Here is a 22,539-nt window from a genome sequence, read left to right as displayed (position 1 = left end):
GAGGTTAAATTGTGGGATAATGTGAGCAAGGGCTCCCAGTGGGTGGGGTTAAGTGGTTAGTTCTTCAGGGCCCTATCTTTGCGGTGCACCACAACAACCTCACTTTAGATTGTTTCATATATAGACCGGTATCGTGGTGCTGGTTTTCACGTACAACGTAAGCATAACTACTGAAGTCAGTTCCTGGGACGAGATTCACGCGTTCAAAATATGCGCCACAGGGGAGGGAAGGGCGTAGTTAGTTATGAAACCAACCATCTAAAAGTTGTCGAAGACGCCCCAAAACAAAACACTAACCCTAACCCAAAATGATTCTATGAAAAATTATTATATGCCTAGTTGTGAGAGGTCTCAACTCAGTTATAACCTAGACACAGTTCTTGTTTCAAATCCTGTCACTAACTAGATTTATCTTTGGTGGTTCCAAATACAACTCCTCCATGCTTTGAAAAGAACCAACTGGTCAGCCCCTCCCAACCGGAAGTTCTACCGACTACGTTATATTACCTCCTTCCTCGTTGCACCATGGGACGCAGAAGGCCTAATACAATATTTGTTTCAAATACAACATCTTGTATAAAGTTGCTTTACCCCTTTCTACTTGTTATCTATGAGTATTTAAGGGGAATTTTCCTTAAGTTCATACTTGGTATTGGGAAAGATTTTTTGTGCTTAAAACTATACATGTCTCTGTTCTATAGTTCATCTTCGAAACCATAGTCAGATCACTAGGATGTTAGCTTAGGTCAAGAGATTATCTCTTGCTTAGGTTGACGCCTTATCGTTCCGGTTCTGAAACGTACAAGGTTGGTTACAAGAACGACACAAGTGCAGGAGTGTTCTTCACGCGTGCAAAAAGTATTACAGCAACGCTTTTTCTTATGTAATTAATATTAAGGCTAGTTTTACCTGTATAGAATGCAAGTGTAAGTGCAAAGCATAAGTGTAACAACAACAACTAGTTTTATTTGCATGACCATAAATACATACAGTGTTGCAAAAGCTTTTGTAAACTTAAAGTAAAACACTAACGATTATCGTGATCATATAATAATGTTATGATATAGCAATCAAGTTACATTGGTTTGATTTAAAAGTAGAATATTGCGTAGATCAAAGCAATATGAAAAAAATTTTGCTAATTGAATATCAATATAATAATTTGAAGAAGTCATAAGTTTAAGAGTGTAAGAGCGTTCACATGCGATACCCATAGGCACTGGGCTACATACTCTGGCGTAGTACGTCAAACTTTCAACAGCTTTCTGCTTACGCTTTCCCTTGTCGTTCGCGGAAACTAGCAGTTCAGTGGAGGTTCTTGAAGGCTTAACAATAGAAATTTGAATCAGTTCTTAAAGGAAGCCAACCTGGGTGTGGCTGGAGCTTTGTTTGACCGCGAAAAGATACCACTTAAAATGAAAATTACAGCTTTTTTTATTTTTTCGAGTGCTCCCTAAAAGATACTTTGCCGGTAAAAATATGTGAGACCAAAATTCCTGATTTGCACCTCTTAAGGGAGACGACGAGTATCCCCGACCCTTTCATACGTGAGTCCTCCCCCCTTCCCCACACCCCCCCCCCCCGCCCGCCGCCCTCCGCCTGGGGTTTTACTCGGGTCAGGCAACGACGCGAGCATAAGCGAAGACAAAAGCAACAGAGCAAGATATCCTTTTTTGGTTTCCAGTTACGCTTCTTTTACATATGGTTTTTTCATTTATACTTCATCTTCATCTAACAAATGCGCAAACCAGACTTCACGTGTTTTTGTTGTTGTTGTTGTTGTTGCGTTTTGTCTATACCAGCTAGAGGAAAGGACAGGAAGAAGAAACCTGGCAGCTAAATGTTTCACTTGTACTAGAAAGCTTGCGACGTTTCTACTGATGAACTAACCGTAGTTTGCAATTCGTCTAGTTTTAATTTAGTCCTTTTCATTTGCCTTTTTTGGACCTCCTAGCAAGCAGAATACTGCAACGGATCCAGTCAACTGTTTTTGTTGATTTCTTGCCTAATTAAACTACAAACTTCCTGTTTTACAGACGATAACACGAACAACTGTCAAGAGGCTGGAGGTGTGGCATTCAAAACTTTTTTAAAGGAATGCTTTCAGTAAGCATTGTTTACGGTGCTACAAAAAAAACAGCCTACGCGCCTTTTATGGTCACCTTTTGCAAAAAAATTCGCATCAATGTGCCTGCAGCATTGAATCTCTTTGAGTCCTAATTTGCACTGGAAAACGCCTGCCTCTTATATAAGATGTTTAAGGCCTAAGAGGGGAGATAATTTAATCCTGAAAATATTAAATGTATCACACCAACACACCAATATTTTTAAAGTAGATATAAAGCTATTTCAAGAAAGTTAAGATATCCTTCATATCTTCCTCATCAATATGTTCTGTTGATCCAAAAATAGCCAAAGTTTACAACGTGACGCGCATTCCTGGTTGTGAAAGGTGTGGTTGATATCATTGACATCGCCCAAAGAAATTTACCACTGATGTATGTTACGAATTGTTTACAGTTTTGTTAATTTGAAGGCCTGTTATGTCGCAGATTTGTTTAACATCCAGAACATTTTATCATGGATGCATGGGTGTGGTCATTCCTTAAAGTACAAGGACGGGTATGATGTTACATAAAGTATAGAAGGCCAAAATATCGGCATATAAACCCCCATTTTATTTAAGCAACTGAGTACTTTTTCCGTGTTTACATAACCTCGTCTAAACACGAGAGTCGTTGGGAGAATTCGAGGCAGTTAAGTATTTAGATAAGGCTATAGCAATACGGAAAAATACACTATCACTTTTATAGAATATTTCTCAAAAATACACGCCAATCTAAGACGTCACAACCGTGTTTATATACTCTCCTCTAAACACACTTACCGATCAATGAGAGCGCGCGTAGTATCTCAGTTATTTTGGAAAAGGAGTCTGAAGTAGGCTGTTATTTCTTACAGAGATATTGTCTTTATCATATTCTCAGAACAAACATGCATGAGAAGATGTAAAGAGAATACATATCCAAGGCTGAGACCGAGAGGTTACCGTAAAAACTTTTGAGAGATTAGAGATTGGCGGTATTGCAGTGGTGGTTTGAATGAGACAAATACAAAACCAGAAGAGAATTTGCAGCGAGTTAGTGAAAGCCAGCATTGATTTAACTGACAGTTTTCCTTGGTTCTGTCATATCGGAAAATAGCGGATCTGGTGAAGGTGATAAAGGAAAGACGAAAAATTCTCGCCCCTCTTTGTGTTAAAGCAAGAAAGGTCACTTTTTCACCCCGACCCCCTCTTTTCTCTCAGAGTACACCTAGATGCGCCACTCAAACAACTAGTGTGAAGATTTCTTTCGTAAATTGTAAGTCTAATTGAGAGGTGCAGTTAGCTGGGGAGTAGCGCAAAGCAGTGGCGGATCTAGTCGAGGGGCCCGGGCGCCCCCCCCCCCCCCTCCCCCCCGCCCCGCTCCCCTTATTTTGGGTAAAAACAAAAAAAAATCGCAAAAGGAAGAAAAGCTGACAGGGCAAGCCAAAAAAAAAAATACCACCACCCCCCCCCCCCCCCAACCTCTTCGCTTAAGGTAAAGGTAAAATCTTCATGTAGACACAGTCTGGATCCGCCACTGCAAAGGACACCGAACGCGAAGTAGTCAAAGGTAAACGGTCAAGAGAAATAACTACAAAACTCTTACGTCCTCCCTCGCGTTTTTATACTGGCTATTCTTCGCGCTGCTCATCAGCTCACGGGACTCGGAAAATTTCTTCACAGTTCCCTACACCCAACTCTTTCCAGTTAAGTCAGGTGGTCTCTTAAATTACACTGTTAAACTACACAATAAAGAATATCTTATGCAGAACTAACAATACAAAAACTGGAAATGGTCTGTTATTCGAAATTTCGCTTTGGCGTTTCTCTATCATAGTAAACTACTATTTTCAGGTTTCCCTCAATTTAAAGGTAGTTCTGTACGTGGCCAAAATAACTCAAAATACTATTACTAGCTCCTTTAATTAGTGATTTTCATCAAAACTAGACCATTGCTTTTAGGTTTTCATGCTCAGTGCACAGTAACCCTTTCCTTATTTTTAAACTTACTTAGTCCAGACCCTCCTTTTCGCTTCGGGCAACCACTGTAGATAAGTGAGGATCTATCACTTAACGAAGACTGGTGGTTTAAATGTTTTGTGTGCCTGTATATTGTATTTCGAAGGAAATTTGTCCAGTGAGAAAATAAAGAGTTGTGATAATGAGGGTCGAGAACAGCACGCTGATTTCGTTTATAATGCTTTGACGATGCCTGACTGAGATCGCGGTCTTTCAAGAAATCTTTTGTCGTCACGTGCCGGGTTTTAAAATACGGACAGCGCCAGCCCATTGATCCCCTCCCAGCTGCATAATGCCTTGCCGATAAAAAAGGTAAAGAAATAAACAAACATAAGGGGTGAATGAGGGATGAACAAGGATTAATAAGTTTGGATGTTGCCGGAGAACATGACCAAACAACAGGATAAAAAATACATCCAACTTTATTAACAGAATCTCAGCAAAACGTCTGCTGGTTTTTAATAACTTTGTTTATTTTGTTTTCTTCAGAGAACTTTATTGTTAACTGAACAATTCAGACAATTTCCTTTTCCAGACAAAAATAGTGAACCGTTCAAACGCGCCTTGACGGCTACCAGCTATTCTTGCTCTTTCTTCGTTTTTTCTTCGGCTTTGGTCGCCATATTGGTTTCTTTGGTGCAGGGGGTGGATTGGTCGCAGTTATCCTGTCTTTGCGAGCTTGCCTGCAAGAAGAAAGCCAGTCAGTGAGTTAGTTCATAACGCATGCAACTTTTAAAAACTGTTGGTTTGCAATGTCAGTTTTAATCAGATTACAGCACATAAACGAAGAATTCAAATCATTTGGATCAATCAAGCAATCGTGATCTTGTCAAAGCCAAACCCTTCTGGCCTCAACGTGTTTTCCCGCGCATAGGATCGGCTACATTTTTCTTTTGTTTTAATCTTTGATTGGTCAATTGCATCGTTTGCGTTTGCTGTGATTAGTGGGCTTAAACTCCACTGTGGCACAATGCTGTATGTGTCTCTGACCTGAGCCCGATGATAATTTGTCAACATTTAGCGACATGCCCCATAGGAACTGGTTTCACAACTTTTCTTCATTAATGCCTTAATAAGTGTTGACCTTATAAAGAATCATTTCTAGAAACTGTTGTTATTTGATGATTTTGAAAATCAGCTCAATCCGACCTCTTTCTTTTCTTCCTCTCTTGTATTGATGGTCTGGAGTGAGTGACGAAGGAGAAACTCCAGGAAAGCTCTAAACGTCACGCTGCATGCTGACAATACTGGAAATGAGGCCCGGGGGGGGGGGGATACTTCTTATAACGGCCTGTACGGGGAGGTTCCGCCCTAAAGAGGTTCCTTTTTCAGCTATCAGGTATTTGAAAGACTAGGGAAATCTGTCATTTAGAGATAACGAGAACGGGAACTGAATAAATGAAACTCGTTTTATGGCTAACATTTCTTCTGGTAATGCTTGACGTTGTCCCGTAGTATTGTTCATCAACTTCATTCCAAGGGTTTAGAAAAGGGATGTGGTGTTGTCGGTTAAGTACGTATGTGAATGGGGCACCTTTTCTCAATAAAAGGTATACGAAAGGGATAGCTTTTCTGTCAAAATGGTATACAAAAGGTTAAGGGGTTTGAACCTCGGGGCGGAGCCTCCCCATTGGAAACTTTGTAGAGAACCCCTAGGGAAATGAGGCTAAACTACTAAACGGGACTTCGTATCCTGTCGTACAACTCACCACAGTCGTCGAATGAAGTGGACTGTACATGAAATCGACAAGTAAATGGCAAGGAGAGCAAAATTCACGACAAAAACAGCGGACATCATGTAGAAGACATCTTGCCAAGTGGAGGCAGCAATGCGAGCTCCAATATGATTCACATGACCTGTGGGGAAATAAGTATAAACCAGATAACTAAACAGTGTAAGCTAGAAGAAACCAAACGAAACTAATTCTACGTTTCTACTAATTAACCATGCTTCATTGTTAAAGATTGAATAATCCAAGGCCTAACACAACTGGCGGCTTTTAGTAGCGAAAACATCTACGGTCTAATCTTGAGCGGTCTATCTCTTACTTTTCTTTACTTTCCAAGCTTTTCTCTTTTTTTTTTTCACTCAAATAGAAAATAGACGACCTGATCTTGACTGAAAAACAATTTCTGTAAGAAAACTCATAGGAAGAAACAGAAATGGACAGTCATTTCCACTGGATTATTAATATTTGGGTGATGCTACATTACTCGTTCATAAATAAGTCGAATTATTATCACGGCGATCAACTAGGTTCTTCGTCACTTACTGTCTAAATATCCATAATAGAACTTGACAACACCATCAGTTACATAGTTGCCAGGAACAAACAGTCTTCCAGTCCATGTAAGTCCATTCCAAATCCAGTCGGCCAGCCATGCAACTCCATTCCAGGTCCGCTTGGCCAGCCATTCAACTCCATTCCAGACCCCATCGGCCAGCCATGTAACTCCATTCCAGACCCCATCAGCCAACCATGTAACTCCATACCAGACCCCATCAGCCAGCCATGCAACTCCATTCCAGACCCTATTAGCCAGCCATGTAACTCCATTCCAGACTCCATCGGCCGACGATGTAACTTTATCCCAGATACACTCGGCCAACCATGTCACCCCATTCCAGAACCCAGCAACCATTGCCACCGTAATGTCATAACATTTGTTCTGTGCACCTGTCATCATTGTCCATGAAACGTTCCACGCCCTTTCCATCAATCGGGGAGTCATGGATCTGAATGTTTCGAAGTCTTGACATGTGGCATTTCGGGGATATTTAGGACATGCTTTGAACTTGTGCATCTGGCAATAGATTTGACAAGAGATTACTTAAACCGTCTTCGATACAGATCACTATATTTTGTTAGTTGTGAAAGTTATTTTAAGAGCTCTCCGGCACACATAACTTATTCTTAACTAAGAACCTGTTGCCGAAGCTTGTCAACAAATATAAGACTGCACTTTCACGACAGAGAAATATATCAACCTCATTTCGCAAAGATAAACGTTCAATACCTTGCCATGTCTGGGTGTCCTGTTACCATTGGGTGAGCTGTTGATATCTCCCGAGCCCACGTTCTCGGTGAATTCGAAAACCAATTTCATGTCCAGTCTGATGGAGTTGATTTCCATCTTAAACATGTAATCCTGTAACAAAAAAATTGCAATATTAACAAACAGAATACGCGGGAGTGGGGGGGGGGGGGGGGGGGGAAGGGGTTTCCCCGCTTCTGAAAATGAGATTTCTCTTTTCATCGGGTTTTAAGAGACCATCATAATAATTGTGATGGTCTCTCAACTCGCTGTACAGTAAATTGGAGAAACGTATGCGAAAAATGTTACATCTGTGCGGGCCAAAGTGTCCCACCTTGTGGAGTTTATCCCCCGTTCTGTAACATTAAAAGCGACTAGGAGTATTTCTACTCCTTTAAGGATGGGATAATAGTCCGTCACAGGGTTACCCCTCAGAATTAAATTCGCCGGCACCGATTTATTCACCTGGAAGGAGAGAGGCACCGTGAGAGTAAATTGTCTTGCCTTGGGGTCGGATATCGGATCAATGATAGCGCGTCGCACAACAACAACAATAACCCGTCAAACAAACAGGGAACAATGCAGTATGGCCTTACGCCAGCTTTTTACAAATTCACCCACCTCATTAATCCAGCTTCCAGTGATGGTAGTGCCATGGATAAAATCCTTGAAGAAGAAATCCTGTTTCTCAACAGATTGTGGAGTTTCTGCGAAGATAATATATACGAATTGTCACAATGCATTTCGTTTAAAATAAATGACTTTTTCACTTGAAAGAGCAGTTTAAAAAGCCAGAATAAAGACAAAAAAGAAGCGTGAGTTCTGTATTAAGCAATTGTTTGCCCATTAACAAACAAATGGAAAGATCAGAGCAACGGCCAATAAAAAACATTGGCCGTGGAGCCGGGAGTGAACTTAAATGTAACCGTTTAAGCGCGCGCTTCACAGAGAAAAAACTGAAGAACGCTCGCGCACAATGTTTCCACGTAACGATTTCCATGACGACCATAGTTGTTTATGTTTTCTGAGAAGTGAAACAACTTTTGTCTGTCAACTTTCCCACGATTAAGACCAAACTTTTTGTTCTTAAAAAGTGTCGCGAATTTCTTCTTTCCATTCAGCGAATAAAAACTACATGATTTGTTTAGAAAAACGAAAAACCATAATGAAAAAAACGCATTTGTTAGAGTGGAGGGTAAAAATTTTAGTGAGCGACGAAAAAAGAAAACATGAATAGAAATGAAACACAAGAAAAGACTTACCGTCTCGTTTAGCAGGGTGCGTAAGATACGCTAAAATCAAGAAAACTGTCAGCGCCGAAAGCGGAAACACCACCTTCATGCTTGCCAACAAAACTTTTTTCTTCTCACGATGAACGCACGACTTGTTCGTTCCGCGAAAAAGAGCGAAGTGGAAAGTGACGTCACAATGAGCGTTTTATGACGCAGTGAGCGCGGAACATTCAGGCTTGTTCCCAGTTTTCTTTCCACGAAGGCAGTTTAGTGACTCTTTAGTACATACATTACATTAGTGTACAGTCTTTCTAAAACCATTTTGCTTATTTAGACAGAACATGTTGTTACATCTAAAGGTAATGCGGTCATTTAGTCGAAAGTCGAGATGAAAGAAACACATCGCTTTTTCCTACTTCTTTCTGTACAATAACGCTTGTTAGCTGCCCAAGTAGCTTTTTACCTCAGCCTTCTAACATCGTTTTATTGTTCATAATGATATCTTTGTTCTTCTAGCTATTCTGCAGCGCATTATCTTGATTAGTCGAGTTTCAACTTGGTTTTTACGTGCGATTCACCTAACCAATTGGTATCTGTTTTTATAATGATACTGACTGTTTACTTCGTGGTGTTAAAACTCGCTCACCTTGTCTATTTAAACCGATGATTTTCAAGAAGAACTTTCGTAATTGTTAGTCTGTTTTTCTATGGACCGATTCACTCACAAGAATTCTATTTCTTCTGTTGACGCGAGTGTTAGCGTTTGAAATTGTAGTTATAAGAACAGAAGACGTGATAGACCAAAACGAAAGGTTTACCATGGAGGTGTTCAGGTGAGAAGGATGGTTAGAACAATAACAAGAATTAAGAGCGTGTCCGAGTAAGGACCGACCACTCAAATTTTCGTGGCAAATGGATTACCTTGCATATTGCAACATATGCAATGAACGGAAATGGCCTTTATTTCGACAGATCCGTTAAACTAAGCTGCCAAACTTAAAGGCTTAAAAATTTGTTTGAAAAGCATCGCTGCAGCAATGATGTGATGTCACATCCGGTTGAGTATCCCATCATACACTAAAAGGGCACTAAAAGGACAATCTAAGATCACGTGGCCAGAGGCTGTCTTTGGAAATATGGCGGGTTTTGTCTTTGGCAAGGTAAGATATTTTGGCGTTTTTTTGTCTTTTTATTTGTTCTTCTGTGGCTTGTTCTTGAATCATCATAGGTAAAATTTATCCTTTAAATTGAAAATAAGGAAGGAAGTGTGTAAAGCAGGTGAATTTGAGCACATGGCAATAACATTTAAACATAAACACTTCGTTAGCGGTACATAGTCTAGAACAGTCTAAGCTACTACTACTTTGGTCGGCATAACAAATAATGTCTAAGAGCAAATAGCTGTGCATATTTTTGAACCCAGTTGGAAGCTTAATTGTAGGGCTTTCAGTAACGTTTTCAGCGGGAGGGCAATTGGTTTCCACAGCTGGGCAAACGTTTTTTAACTAAACCTCTCTATAAGAAAACTTTCCTCTTAGATGGTCAAACCAGGTAGGCAAAATCATCCTCACAGCCGGCCAATTTGTCTGGTGCGTGACCCTAAATGGAACTCTGTGAATGGTCATTTTCACACCAGAGATGGATAATCCGTCTAGACGGATAATCCATCTAGACAGATTATCCGTTTGCTACATTTTCCGTCTTGGTATGGGCTGTTTTCACACTAGAGACGGATAATCCATCTAAGATGGGTTATCTGTCCAGCACGGATAATCCGTCTTAGTGTGAAAACAGAACGGTGTTCATTTTAGAGGGATAATCCGTCTATTTTTATCCATCCGATTAATTGGATGGATAAAAATAGACGGATTATCCATCTAAAATGAACACTGTTCTGTTTTCACACTAAGACGGACTATCTGTGCTGGACAGATAACCCGTCTTAGAAGGATTGTCCGTCTCTAGTGTGAAAACAGCCAATTGTTGATTTAAACTTATCCTTCTAATCAAATCATAACAAATCCCAGAATGCAGGTCCAGTTTTAGCTCTACAATATTAATATTATTATATGGCTTGCTCCCTGAGCAGGCAAGATGGTGTTATGCTGCTACTCGGGGTTACCAGGGCTGTCATTGAGGGCCGTAAACCATAACACCTGCTACAGCTGAGTATGCTTGATTTTTCCGTTATGCTACTTGTGAAATTGTCTGTTGTTGATAGAATTCACCCACAAAGTAATGAGTTTGCTACGGGTGTGGAGAACAAGGCTGCAGATGACTTGAAACTTAATGATAGCCCTGGTTACATGCTATGACCCACAAGAAAAAATTGTTCTTTATCCCATATGATAATAATTTCCTATTTTGCCTAAGCGTGTTTGCTCATTCAAAATTTCTGAATATTGGCCTTGTTTTTTTTCTTTTTTTTTTTTTTTTTCGTGTTTATGGACCTTGACTCTGTTTTGGTCTATAAACATGCAAAAGAAACTTGGCCAATATCCAGCCATCTTTACATCATGTCTGGTCAATAATCCACGTGCAATAATGTGGACTAAGTGGAGCACAATTCATGGCGTAAATACGTGAGTAATTTCAAATTTCAAGATGAAAAAAGTCTGTTAAGAACTTCTTTTGAGAAAAACTCAGTGGTGTTTTTTCCATAAGCTTTTAACACTAAGAAACATTACGAAGAAAGTGAATGGCATGGCATTACGGAATTGCGCCCATTGAAACACGTTGACTGAACATTCAAATTAGCTTCCAAAAACGTTAACAGGGCATGCGTAACTAGATGCAGAGATGGTGAGAGATGTCAATCGTTAAAATCCCAAGTGTATATCAGTGTCAAAACCATTGTTCCTGAAATTTGCTTGTGAAACCTTGATCTATTCATTGTGTAACAATAGACGTAATTTAGTAGGAAGACCATCTTGATTTAACCACCATTGTTAAGAAATACATCGCTTAAATTTAATAAATGCAAGAGCTTTGCGAAAACAAGTCCATAATATTATCAATTGGACCGAACGAACAAACTTTTCAACTAGTCTAGAGATATTGACAAATGTGCTGATCAGTTCAAACCCACTGATCGCCAAATTAACAAACAACAGAAAGTGAAAACAAATGCAGACTTAATATCCTTTCTTCAAAAGCATTCAATACAAAATACCAGAAAAAAAAACTTACAATTTGCTTGTTCTTTACGCATTACTCCTTCTGTGAGATCCAGTTATTTACCGGACAGCGTGATAAAGACACACAGCTCTTGAAGCTACTTGGCAAACATGACGCCTTTTGGAAACTGTGGGGTTTATCGCAGATCTGACACAAACTCGCAGAGCCTCAGTTATTAAAATGCTTTATTCTCTGTTGTTTCTGTTAATTCTTAAAAGCAAAACGTTTTATTGTTTGTTTGGAGAATGCAGACTAGTTGTGTCGATCAACTGTGATGCCATATGCTTTCAGGGTTTGGATAGACTGGCCCAGATGGCCTCGATGTGATAATTGTTCTCAGCTGAGGACTGGTATTTACACGTTTAGTGAAATTACATGAGAGGTAAACAGATCCATGTGCTTTGTTCGCTTTTGCTTTTTTCATTCAATTGTTCGCCATCCTTGACAGCCACTGCAGAAAAAATCCAATGCTCTCGCTTCACACTTTACACGAACATCAAAACCAAAACAGCTCTTTAACCCTCTCTCCTAACAAACAACAAAGGACCATGTATATTTCCACACAGCTTGTGTTTATTTCCATGCGGCGGTCACTTGTGTCTTTTGTAGTGCAATATTTTTCGCATAGTTTTGCATAACTGATATTTGTTTCATTTATAGCTAGCATTGATCGAAATCAAGAACATTTTCACACTTTTTCATGATACCAATTGCTCCTATTGTCTCGAACAGACTGAGAGGAACAATTATTTAACTCCCTTTTGGGAGTTCTGGTTTTGGAGTCAAAGGAAACCGAAAACGGCAGTAAAGCTTTATGGGTGCGGAAAGCATCTTGGGTACCCCACTTTTTTTTGGCTGACATGTTTCAATGGACGCGATTCCATAATGGGTATCCAGCTACAGGTATCCCCTATTATAAAATTTAGTTGTGACTGGATACCTGCAATTGGTTACCCAAGTGACTGCATGATGAATGACTAATTTTGTTATTGCTATGATAATCAAAATGATTTCTGAATTCTGATTGGTCAATGACACATGCACATTAAGGGTGCAGAGTACAAAACTGAGTAATTGTAGAGTGCAACATGAAAGTCTGAGTGGTCACTCGGACTTAATTTTAAATGTAGAATTATGATTGTATGTATTGTAGTTACTTTATGAGTCTTCTCATTGGCGTTATTTGTTCCCGCAGAATGAAACCCACCAATTTGAAAGGAACCCAGGTTTTCAAGACAGGACATGATGATGTCAACATTGAAACTCTGATTGGTAGGTATTATTAATAGGAAACATGTATTGTGTTTCTATTGAGTTATAGAAACAGGAGTGGAAGTTTGGGAGAATGAGAAATGCTGTGGGAACACGAGCCACAGGCGAGTATTTCCACAGCTTTCTCGAGTTCTTCCAAACTTTCACACGTTAAATAATGTAAACTATTGTTAAGTGGCCCAATGGACACAGGTGTGCAAGAGATGCATGAATTATTTTCTGAGTAAAAGGCTGTCTGTAGGTGTAGGAACTGCAGAGCAGTGGTCTGGATAAAGATGGGGTGCATGTTTCCGGGTAGGGCTGTCATTAAGGTTTTAGTTACCTGTAACCTTGTTTTCCACACATGTAGCAAACTTGTTACCTGTGGGTGAACTCTATCAACAGCAGGCAATTTTACCTGTAGCATCAAGGGAAAATCAAGCATGCTCAGTTTTTTTTCTTTTGTATTAGTCATTGGATGCTTTTTTGCAGTCATTTTTGTGGATATGTGTACTGACACACAATAAATGAAACAAACAACTCTATTATACTTTGTATTAGGTAATATTTCTGCTTACCTGTTCAAAAATCATCAGTTCTAGTAAAGTGTCAAAGTGTGTAGATCAAACTCTTAGGCCAACTCGATCCATAAGATTATGTGAAATACCTGTGGACACAGAAATTTCAAATCCATTTTACCATTTCTCAATCGTGTCCCAACAACACTTCTTTGCAACGCTTCAGTCTATACATTGCTTTGGTATTTGATTTGTTACACTTCCATTGACATCGCTTTGCTTTGGTTGAAGTCCTCTAATGTCTCAGTATGCACCAGCCAATCTAAACAGTGATATATTAAAATGCTTGGTTTGGCTGAATTTTAAGGAAATTGGCCTATTCAAAAGAATGTGATATGGAAGCAAAAAAACACTCAGGTGCTCAGACAAAGGAGTCCTAGAAAATGTAAGGAATGCACATGGCAATCAGGGCTGTCATTAAGTTGTGTGTAACCTGCAGCCTTATCTCCACACCAGTAACAAATTTGTTACTTTCTGGGTGAATTGTATCAAGAACAGGCAAGTTCACCCATAACATCAAGGGCCCATCAAGCATGCTCAGTTGTAGCAGGTGTTATAAGTTAGGGTCCTTATTGATAGCCCTAGCAATGACAAAACTGAAGATGATGAACTTGTAAACGCTGATTTAGACATGGATAAAACAAAAGAAATACAGCTCAAGAAAAATATTAATTATGAATCAGAACCAGGAGCTTCAAGCATATGGTCTTGAAAAATTACGGAGAGGGGCCAAGAAGAGAACATTCAGTGTCTTAAAAATGCATTAAAGGCAGTTTCCCACAAACCTTTGGAAATGACTGACAGAATTAATGTGTGACAAAAACTATTTGCACCTCATAAGAAATTAACTTCCGGATCTTATATGTACATCTTCTTAATTTCAAGATGCTTATAGTCTGCATCAACACAAATTAACATTACTGAAAGACAAAGAAAAAGCAGCAAGTACTAGAATGATTAGGTAGCCTTTATCAACGAAATAATCCTGCAACATTATGCAGAGAATTGGTTCCTCACATAACCCTGAGAACAGATCCCAGTAAGGCATGGAACATCCCCATCATGGCATTAACCATCCCAGAAAACCCAAGGGGATTAGTGTTGTTTCTGACTGCAGTGTGGCAAGTTTGCTGGGACATCCCTTGTGGCATACCAAATGGCTGTTCATCCTTTTGTTGCTGTCTTTTCCCCAAGCTGTTACAACTACACCCTGTGACGAGCATCAAATGATAACCAAGAAAAATATGGGAGTGCTGTTGCCAGTACAATGTGCCCCAACTCTTACATAGACGACTGCCTCTGGTCTGCCAGCAGAAAACCCAAAACCAAGGAACAAATCAAAGATTTGTTAAGATATTAAAACGTTGGATCAAAACTGTGAATAATGATGAGCTACCCATTGACCATGCTCTTGGTGTAATCAGTGGTGCATCAAATCCGACACCTTCAGATTTCACACGAAACTGCTTTCAATCATATCTTCAATCTGTCACCCTTTAGGATTCACTGCACCATTCACTCTGACTGCTAAGAAGTTGGTTCAAGACCTTCATACAGAACAGAAGCCAAGATGGGGTAGTGAACTTCCTGACTCCTAAAAAATGGCTAGGAAAAATTGTGAAATTAGTTCCCCTGGTTAGGTGAAGCTAATAGATGGAGAAATGAGGTCCAGACAGGTCCACAAATTTTCCAACATAAGGTCTGTAGGCCATGGCTCAGCCACATATTTACATGTTTCTGATGAAAACTTTTGCATACACTGTTCTTTTCTGATCGGGAGAGCATGCCTCGCATCATTCAAGAAAAGAAAGTCCCACACCATTTTCTGTTCACCTTGGCAAGATTATCAGGGAAGAACTCGACAAAAAACTTAACATCCAATATCCCACTGACTTAATTACTGTGCTGAAGTGCAACAGCAACAATAAGAAATGATTTCAATTAGGTATCATGGCCAGTCAAGTCCAAATGATTCATAACCTGGAAGATCTAAGTCAATGGAGATAAGTGGATACAAAAGAGAGTCCTGCCAGCAATGCCTCTCACAGATTAGATGCTAAAGTTGCTGAATGAATAACAATGTTTTCGCCAAGCTTCTCTGGGAGCCCAGAAAAGATTAGGTTAAGATTACACAAATAAGCTTAATGAAGTCCACTCATCTCTTACCGGTACTGTTCAGGAGCTAGAAGAAGTAGAACCTGCAATAATTCGTTTCACTCAGTCTTTGACATTGATATTGAGCTAAAGAGTGTCAACCAAGCAAGCGATAACAATTTGGAACATCAATGGATATGCCCTTGGACATGGAAGAGTAATACCACAATAAGAAAGACCAGCTCCTTTCATTGCCTGGACCCATTTCCTGGAGTAAGTGTTCTGCAAGTTGGTGGTCAATTGAATTATGCTGACATTCCAGAAGAATCCAAGTATCCCATAATCTAACCTCAAAAAAGCCGTGTGACAGCATTAATTAACTGTTCCACACACGAGCAGCTTGGTCATGCAGGATGTGGACATGTCCTCAGGAATTATTGTCAGATTGTTCAAAAATTTTCAAACTTGCTTCTTCAAAAAACTACTAAGCTACAAGACTGCATTGAATTAAAGTTGTACTTATTTTTTGTATTTGAGTTCTTATGAATGTAAACATTGTGAAATTTGTAGTGAAAAGTAAATCTACCATTGACTAGTGTTTTATGAAATGAATGGGAATTATCATAACTTCACACATTGGGCAATACGGGTGCTTAAAAGTGGAACATCTGACTTTTTTGTGGTGCGATCTTACTATACTATGAAATGGTCTAACTTGGAATAATCTGACTATGGAACAATCTAACCAGATACCGTCCTCACTAGACTTCATAAAAAGTACCAGATTGTCAAAGCTAACTCTGTGGTACACATGATTTCCTCATGTGTTGCCTGCAGACAAATAAGGCTATGCCCCAAGATCATGAGATGGCTGTTTTGCCAGAGAACTGAGTGACTCCAGCACTGCCCTTCGCCTATGTTGCAGTGGATTATTTTGGTCCATACTTTAAGAAAGAAGGCCAGAATGAACAAAAAAGATGTGGAACACTGTTTACATGCCTTGTAAGGAGGGCGATTCATATTGAAGTCGCCTGCTTGCTCAAGACAGACTGCTTCCTTTACATACTTTGACATGTCATTGCCCTTCACAGTCCTGCACCAAGTAACAACAGAACCAAGTTTGTTGGTGCAGAAACTAGAGCTATGTGAAACGATCTATTTAATGGACAACAAAGAGCTGAAGCTCTGCCAGATTGATTGGAAATTCAACCCTCCTGCTGTAAACCACATGGGCAGAGTCTAGCAAAGACAAATTGCAACTGCACATATAATCCTTGATATACTCCTACTTGAACACGGAAGTCATTTGGATGACAAATCCTTTCACACCTCAATAAATCTGTTGTCAACTCAAGACTGCTCACAGCTATCTGAAGTGATCCTAGGTATCCTTTTTTGCTATCACGTAATCAGATCCTGACTATGAAGACAAGCACTGATCTTCCTCTGTAACAGTCATACTGTTCACAGTGGAAAAAGGTGTACACATGTACTTACCAAGGCTCCTAGGCTCGATTCCCGCTGCTATCTTAAGTGCAGTCTACATTCCTTTCCAAAAAGGGATGACTGAATGTGTAAATGGCAAAACATGTCACATGCTGGTATCTGGCCTTACCATTAAGTCTTGCTCTGTAATGGAGAGGAGGATTTGAACATAATTATTTCATTGACCTGTCCAAAAAAGCCTTTTGTCAGGCTATCTGTAGTGGGACACTCCAATGCCCAGACTAGAAGAAGCAGATCACATGTACTAAAGGCATCCACGGTCGAGTGTTGATCAGTACTCCAGATTGACCCTCGATTAACACTCAATTGAAATCTCAATCGATATTTGATGGACATCTTGATGAATACTTGGCCGACACTCAATCAACTGTTGGCAGTGTCAACTGACTCATATATCGAGGGTCGATTGAGGGTATCGCTCAAGGGTATCAATCGATGCTTGACAGTGGACGGCTTTAGTACACATGATCCAAAGAAGTTTTTTTTGATGTTGAAGTAGCTCTCAGCAATCTCCCCTTGAGTTATCTCAAACAAGATATCTGCCAACCTGTGATGATGCTAAATTACTGGTGTTGACTGATGCTTGTCACTCAGTGGCCGTGTTTTCATGAGCATTTTGTCAGGTTGCTTAGCGAGTGGCAACCGGAAATCCCATGGAAACAGTTACTTTTCCAATTTGCTGAAAGTTAAGCGAGTCATCAAACTTCAGTGGAATTCTCATTAAATTTAAGCCTCCAAACCAGGTTGCTTAAGCAAGTTGGCTATAAGTTTGGGCCTATGACAAGTGGCTTGTGGTTATTCACCTGACAGAGCTGTCAAATCGGAAATGCAACAGCTACTCTCTTCTCCACTGGAATCACGCATGTGTCTCGTTGAACCAACTAACCAAATTGCAGACAAACTGGAACGTTTGTCTTGAGACATGGAAATGTTTGCGCCAAATGTTATCGGCATACACAAGCAGTCTTAGGGTTTTTCTTGCAAGACACTTTACTCTCACAGTGCCCCTTACCACACAAGCATACTTAGTGAATTCAATGCTGGGGGGCTAACCCTGCAACAGACTAACATCCCTTCCAGGGGGTGGGGGGAGAGGAGAAATCCTCTCTAATATTAATGACATAATGCTTCCAAAACCAGCCAAAGCTGCTGTGTTTTGGATCACTTGGCCTGACACAGATTCTACCTTACCTTCATTGTCAAACCTCTCCCCTAGTAGGGTTGAAACTTTTTAATCTGGTCACTAAATGTTAATTGTGTAGTTTTCACAACTTAAGAAATTAAGGCTGTCATGAAGGTTATTAAAAACATTTCCTGTTTCCTGCTAGATAAAAAAACACAGAGAAGCAACATGTGCTGAGACTCAAGACGAGAGAGATTCACCATGAAACATCTGATACCACATTAAGTGAGTCACGATTTCTTTGTGTTTGGTTTCATGTACTAGGCATGACAGTGCACAATGCAGGTGGCAAATTTAAAACCTATAGAGATAATACTGTTTCACTGTTCAGCTATTCCAAGAAACTGTTGTTGTGTGGCAATACAATGTACTACACCTTAGCCCTTCAGGGGTAGGGTTCACAAAAATTCCTTGAAACTGCAATGCTTGTGGTACTGTTAATGACAAGTATGCTTTTGTGGGAGAAGGGACATAGTAATCTAATGTTAAGCACACTGGACTGCAGATCAAGAGGTCTGGGTTTGAGCCAATGGTTAGGGTCTCTGTGTTGTGTTCTAGGGCAAGACACTTTACTCTCACACTACCTCTTTCCAAATAGGTGAGCAATGGGGTACTGGGTAATTTAATACTGGGCGTTAACCCAGCGACAGACTAGCATCCCATCCCCTCATTGTCAAACCTTACCCCTGTAGGGTTTAAACTGTTAAAAATCTATGATTTTTTTTAATTGTGTAGTTCTGTTAAACAGGCAGACTCACATCCCATCCATGGGGTAGTACGGCTACTTAATATCACTTAATGCACCACAGACTGGGTTACCGTTAAGCTGTGGTGATTTAGATCACTTGGCCTGATGCAGACTTTACCTTACTTTCATACTGAAAACTTGCCCTTGTAGGATTAAAACTTTAAAAATCTGATGACTTATTTTAATTGGGATCATGTGTACTAAACGCATCCACAGTGAGTGACGATCGATATCCTCGATCAACAATTGGTTGACAGTCAACTAATTTTCGATTAATACATATGTGCCGGTCAACACACGACCGAATGTTGACCGACTGTTGATCAAGTGTTGACCTAGTATCAATCGGGATGTTGATCGAGTACCAATCAAGATGTCGATCGAGGGTATCGAATGACAGTTGATTGCGAATGCCATTAGTACACATGATCCTTTAATTGTGTAGTTTGAAAAACATAAGAGATCAAGACAGTCATAAAGGTTAAAAACAGTTGTCATTTCTTACTACTAGATACAAACAGAAAGCTGTGTGTTGAGACTTTTGCGGACAGAGATCCATATTGAGGCAATAGTTTCCATATCAGGTGAGTCTTTGCATTCCTTTGTGTTTGGTTGGAGATGTTATCAGTTACTTAATTTTACATGTAGCATTAGGAATCATAATTGGCATTAATGCTGGCAGAAAATTAAAAGAAATAGAGATGATGTTTCACAGTTCAGCTATTGCACTGCATTGTGTTCATGTTACTCTCACTGTGCCTCCCTCCACCCAGATATGCAAATGGCTACTGGGTGAATTTCATAACCCTACAACAGACTGACATCCCATTTAGGGGGAGGTGAGAGGTCAGGGGAGTGGAAAGACACCTCATCGATTGATGCTACAGAAACAGGGATAAGGTGTGGCACTAGTTTGGATCACTTGGCCTGATGAAGACTTAACCTTACCTTCCTCATCGAAACTCCCCAAAGTAGAGTTGAAAGTTTAAAGATCTGATGACTTATTCTTAATTGAGTAGTTTGTAAAACTTGAGAGGTCAAGGAATTCCATGAAGGTAAACATCTGCAGTTTCTTACTAGATACAAAACAGAGAAGCAAGAAAAAGAGCTATGTGCTGAGACTCAGAGGAGAAAGAATCAAACTGAGACATTGAATCCAATAGTAGGTAAGTCACAATTTTATTTATGTTTGGTATCGTGTACAAGGAATCATTTTGCTCAATGCAGACAAAATTAAAACGAATAGAGATTTTATTGTTTCACTAATGTTCAACTATTTCAACATACCGTTGTTATGTGGCCGTACATAGACATTTGGGGGTAGGCTGTACAAAAATGCCTTAAGAATTCCTGGGGTACTATTGTTGAGGAGTATTGTTTTGTGGCAGGATGGGCCCTGTGTTCAAATGGTTAGTGTACTGGACTGCACATCAAGCAGTCTGGGTTTGAGCCAATGGTTAGGGTCTGTGTGCTATTTTCTTGGGAAAGACACTTTGCTCTCATTTTACGTTTGAAAATGGGTACTGGGTGAATTTAATACCGGTTGCTAACCCTGTGACAGACTAGCATCCCAGGCGGAACAGAAATATGCCTTATCATTTAATACAACAGAGACCTGGATAAGCTATGGTGGTTTGGATCTCTTGGCGTAATGCGGTCGAAACTTTCGAATTCCCCTCTAGGGTCGAAATGGAAAATATCTGATGGTTTAGTTTTAGTTGTGTAGTTTTTGAAATTAAGAGACGAAGGATGTCATAAAGGTTAACATATTTTCTGGTTCTTACCACTGTAGATACAAAACAGAAGTAACAATAAAAGCTGTGCTGAGACTCAAGAGGAAAAAAGTTCAAATTATGGCATTGGATACCCTATCAGGTGAGAAACAAATCAATTTTATTTTAAAAGGAAGGGTTTTTAATCACTCCAGGAATAATTTATTGCCACGACTTTTTCGGATTTCCACCGTCGTGTGAATTTCCCTCTGGGATTTCAGATACCACTGGGAAATGTTCTTGAAATAGCTGTTAAAGTGAAAGTCGTTTTCAGTCGTAGTTTTGTAAAAGCCGTCTTGTCAAAACTAGCTGTAGCTGTCAGGTTGTCAGATCAAAGGTGAACAAGGGAAACCATAGTAGCCTGTAAATTACTGTAAAATCTCTTGTAATTCGCTAATTGTCTTGCACGTACCTCGTCGAAAACGGTTTTTGCTTGTTTGCATAAGTATTCCATTTGAACAACAATTTTAATTTTAAAGAAACTTTGTCTTGTTACTCGCTTGTGTAATATTTCAATTTTTTGTTTGTATTTGGTCATAGGCTTTATTCTAATACTTTACAAATGTGAAGCTACCCGAGAGCTTTTTTGTGTTAAGAACATTTCAAGAGTTACTTGAAGATTGGCGACCATTAGCCACATATAAATTCATCCTCAAGAAGAAAATGCCAATATTGAAACATCTCATTTAGTCGCGAACGTTTTAGTGTGCTATTTTGCCAGTGAGCTTTTCGTCTGCAAACAATGCAAATCAAGGCGAATTTAGAGTGCTATATTTTGGCCGTTGCCATTTTATTTCCTGTTGCTGCTTGTCCGCGTTTTAAGTTGTTTGTAATATCATTGTGTAAACTCCGTGAATTTCTAGATGATGATATAACCAAACGACAAGCGCATTCCCAATGAGAGAATTAATTTGTTGACTTTAGTCGAGTATACACTGCATGTATATTTTGTTCTTTGGGTTTCAGTTTACCCATTGTTAATTGGACATTTTATTTATCATTCTTTCAGGTTGCTATCTCAAGTGTACATGCAGCGACATTAGCATGGAAAGAAGCAAAGGAAAGCAAAGAACTTTGCTTGGATGTTTCTTTAGTGGATCACGTTTTAAAAGTAAGGTAGATTTACAAGATGAATTTTATCTCGATGGGGTTTCTTGCGAAAGATTGATAAGATTGATTTCACAACACAAAACTCAAGAGTCAAAAGAAGAGATTAGAGTTAATGTCGAATTGACTAGTATCTACCAAATTGTCTCGTATCTTGCTAGTTTTTGAAGAAGCCGTGAACTGTACTTCAAGTTTGTAGCAAAGGTAGAATATTAGCATTACCTGGATTTGTTTTTGTAACCCGAATTTTCAGCCCGACAGTTTCATTATTAAACTTGTTGAAATTACTGTCTAATTGTCTAGTATCTATTTCGCAAATTTACAGAAATCTTTCTAGTTTTCGAGGACGCATTGAATTGATGAAAGGGTTGCGCTTTTAAAAGGGCCAAGAAAAAAATCGAAAAGTGGAAAAGTTGTCCTTAGAGAAAAAAGTCTGCAATTTTAAATGGTGTCTGGTTTTGAGTCAAACATGTACAGAGTCTTTTGGCGGAAAATACTCTTGCACTATGTAGGATTTTTTCCATTAAAAGTCTCAGTATATGCTTGATTTCTGGCTAGACTGTTAAAAAGCGCAGAATTTTTTTTCTTTTTGGCAACCCTACATAGTCAAAAAATAGTAAAAGAGAGCCTACATTTTGACTAGTTACCAGGCCCTTTTAAAAGCGCGATTTTTTTTATTTTGTTTTCTTATTTAAACTGTTTGTAATGAATTATTTAAAACCCAATAAAAGTTACATTGAAGACGCGTGT

General features: G+C 39.4%; 1 protein-coding gene and 1 long non-coding RNA gene across 8 annotated transcripts; one reads left to right on the top strand and one right to left on the bottom strand.

Annotated features, from left to right (window-relative positions):
* Positions 1-4,509: 4,509 nt before the first annotated feature.
* On the bottom strand, positions 4,510-8,552 carry LOC149117057 (uncharacterized). The gene is made up of 6 exons (XM_089279194.1): positions 8,404-8,552; positions 7,763-7,848; positions 7,124-7,255; positions 6,379-6,910; positions 5,815-5,962; positions 4,510-4,788 (listed from the first exon to the last, which is right to left on the bottom strand). The coding sequence occupies exons 1-6, from the start codon at positions 8,480-8,482 to the stop codon at positions 4,677-4,679; spliced, it is 1,089 nt and encodes a 362-aa protein (XP_089135320.1). The 5' UTR covers positions 8,483-8,552; the 3' UTR covers positions 4,510-4,676.
* A 919-nt stretch (positions 8,553-9,471) lies between these two features.
* LOC110069332 (uncharacterized) lies at positions 9,472-22,532 on the top strand. 7 transcript variants are annotated; one of them, XR_016205540.1, is made up of 9 exons: positions 9,485-9,533; positions 10,463-10,542; positions 11,842-11,932; positions 12,746-12,822; positions 18,308-18,387; positions 19,422-19,494; positions 19,991-20,076; positions 20,703-20,785; positions 21,692-22,532. It is a non-coding gene; the product is annotated as an uncharacterized LOC110069332 (long non-coding RNA). The 7 variants fall into 7 exon arrangements; XR_002298881.2 differs by lacking the exon at positions 10,463-10,542; XR_016205541.1 differs by lacking the exon at positions 11,842-11,932.
* The last annotated feature ends 7 nt before the right edge of the window (positions 22,533-22,539 follow it).

The sequence above is a fragment of the Orbicella faveolata genome, unplaced genomic scaffold, assembly GCF_042242905.1.
Source record: "Orbicella faveolata isolate gen_17 unplaced genomic scaffold, um_ofav_v1 contig_12, whole genome shotgun sequence".
Taxonomy (NCBI): domain Eukaryota; kingdom Metazoa; phylum Cnidaria; class Anthozoa; order Scleractinia; family Merulinidae; genus Orbicella; species Orbicella faveolata.
This window is presented reverse-complemented; position numbering and strand designations above follow the sequence as displayed.

What these genes read in the sequence shown, in the direction of transcription:
- LOC149117057 (XM_089279194.1), bottom strand. Translation starts at nt 8,482, where the DNA reads ATGAAGGTGGTGTTTCCGCTTTCGGCGCTGACAGTTTTCTTGATTTTA. An exon ending in GCACCCTGCTAAACGAGACG is followed by an intron (nt 7,849 to 8,403) that starts GTAAGTCTTTTC and finishes TTATCTTCGCAG; the next exon opens with AAACTCCACAATCTGTTGAG. An exon ending in CTGGAAGCTGGATTAATGAG is followed by an intron (nt 7,256 to 7,762) that starts GTGGGTGAATTT and finishes TTTTTGTTACAG; the next exon opens with GATTACATGTTTAAGATGGA.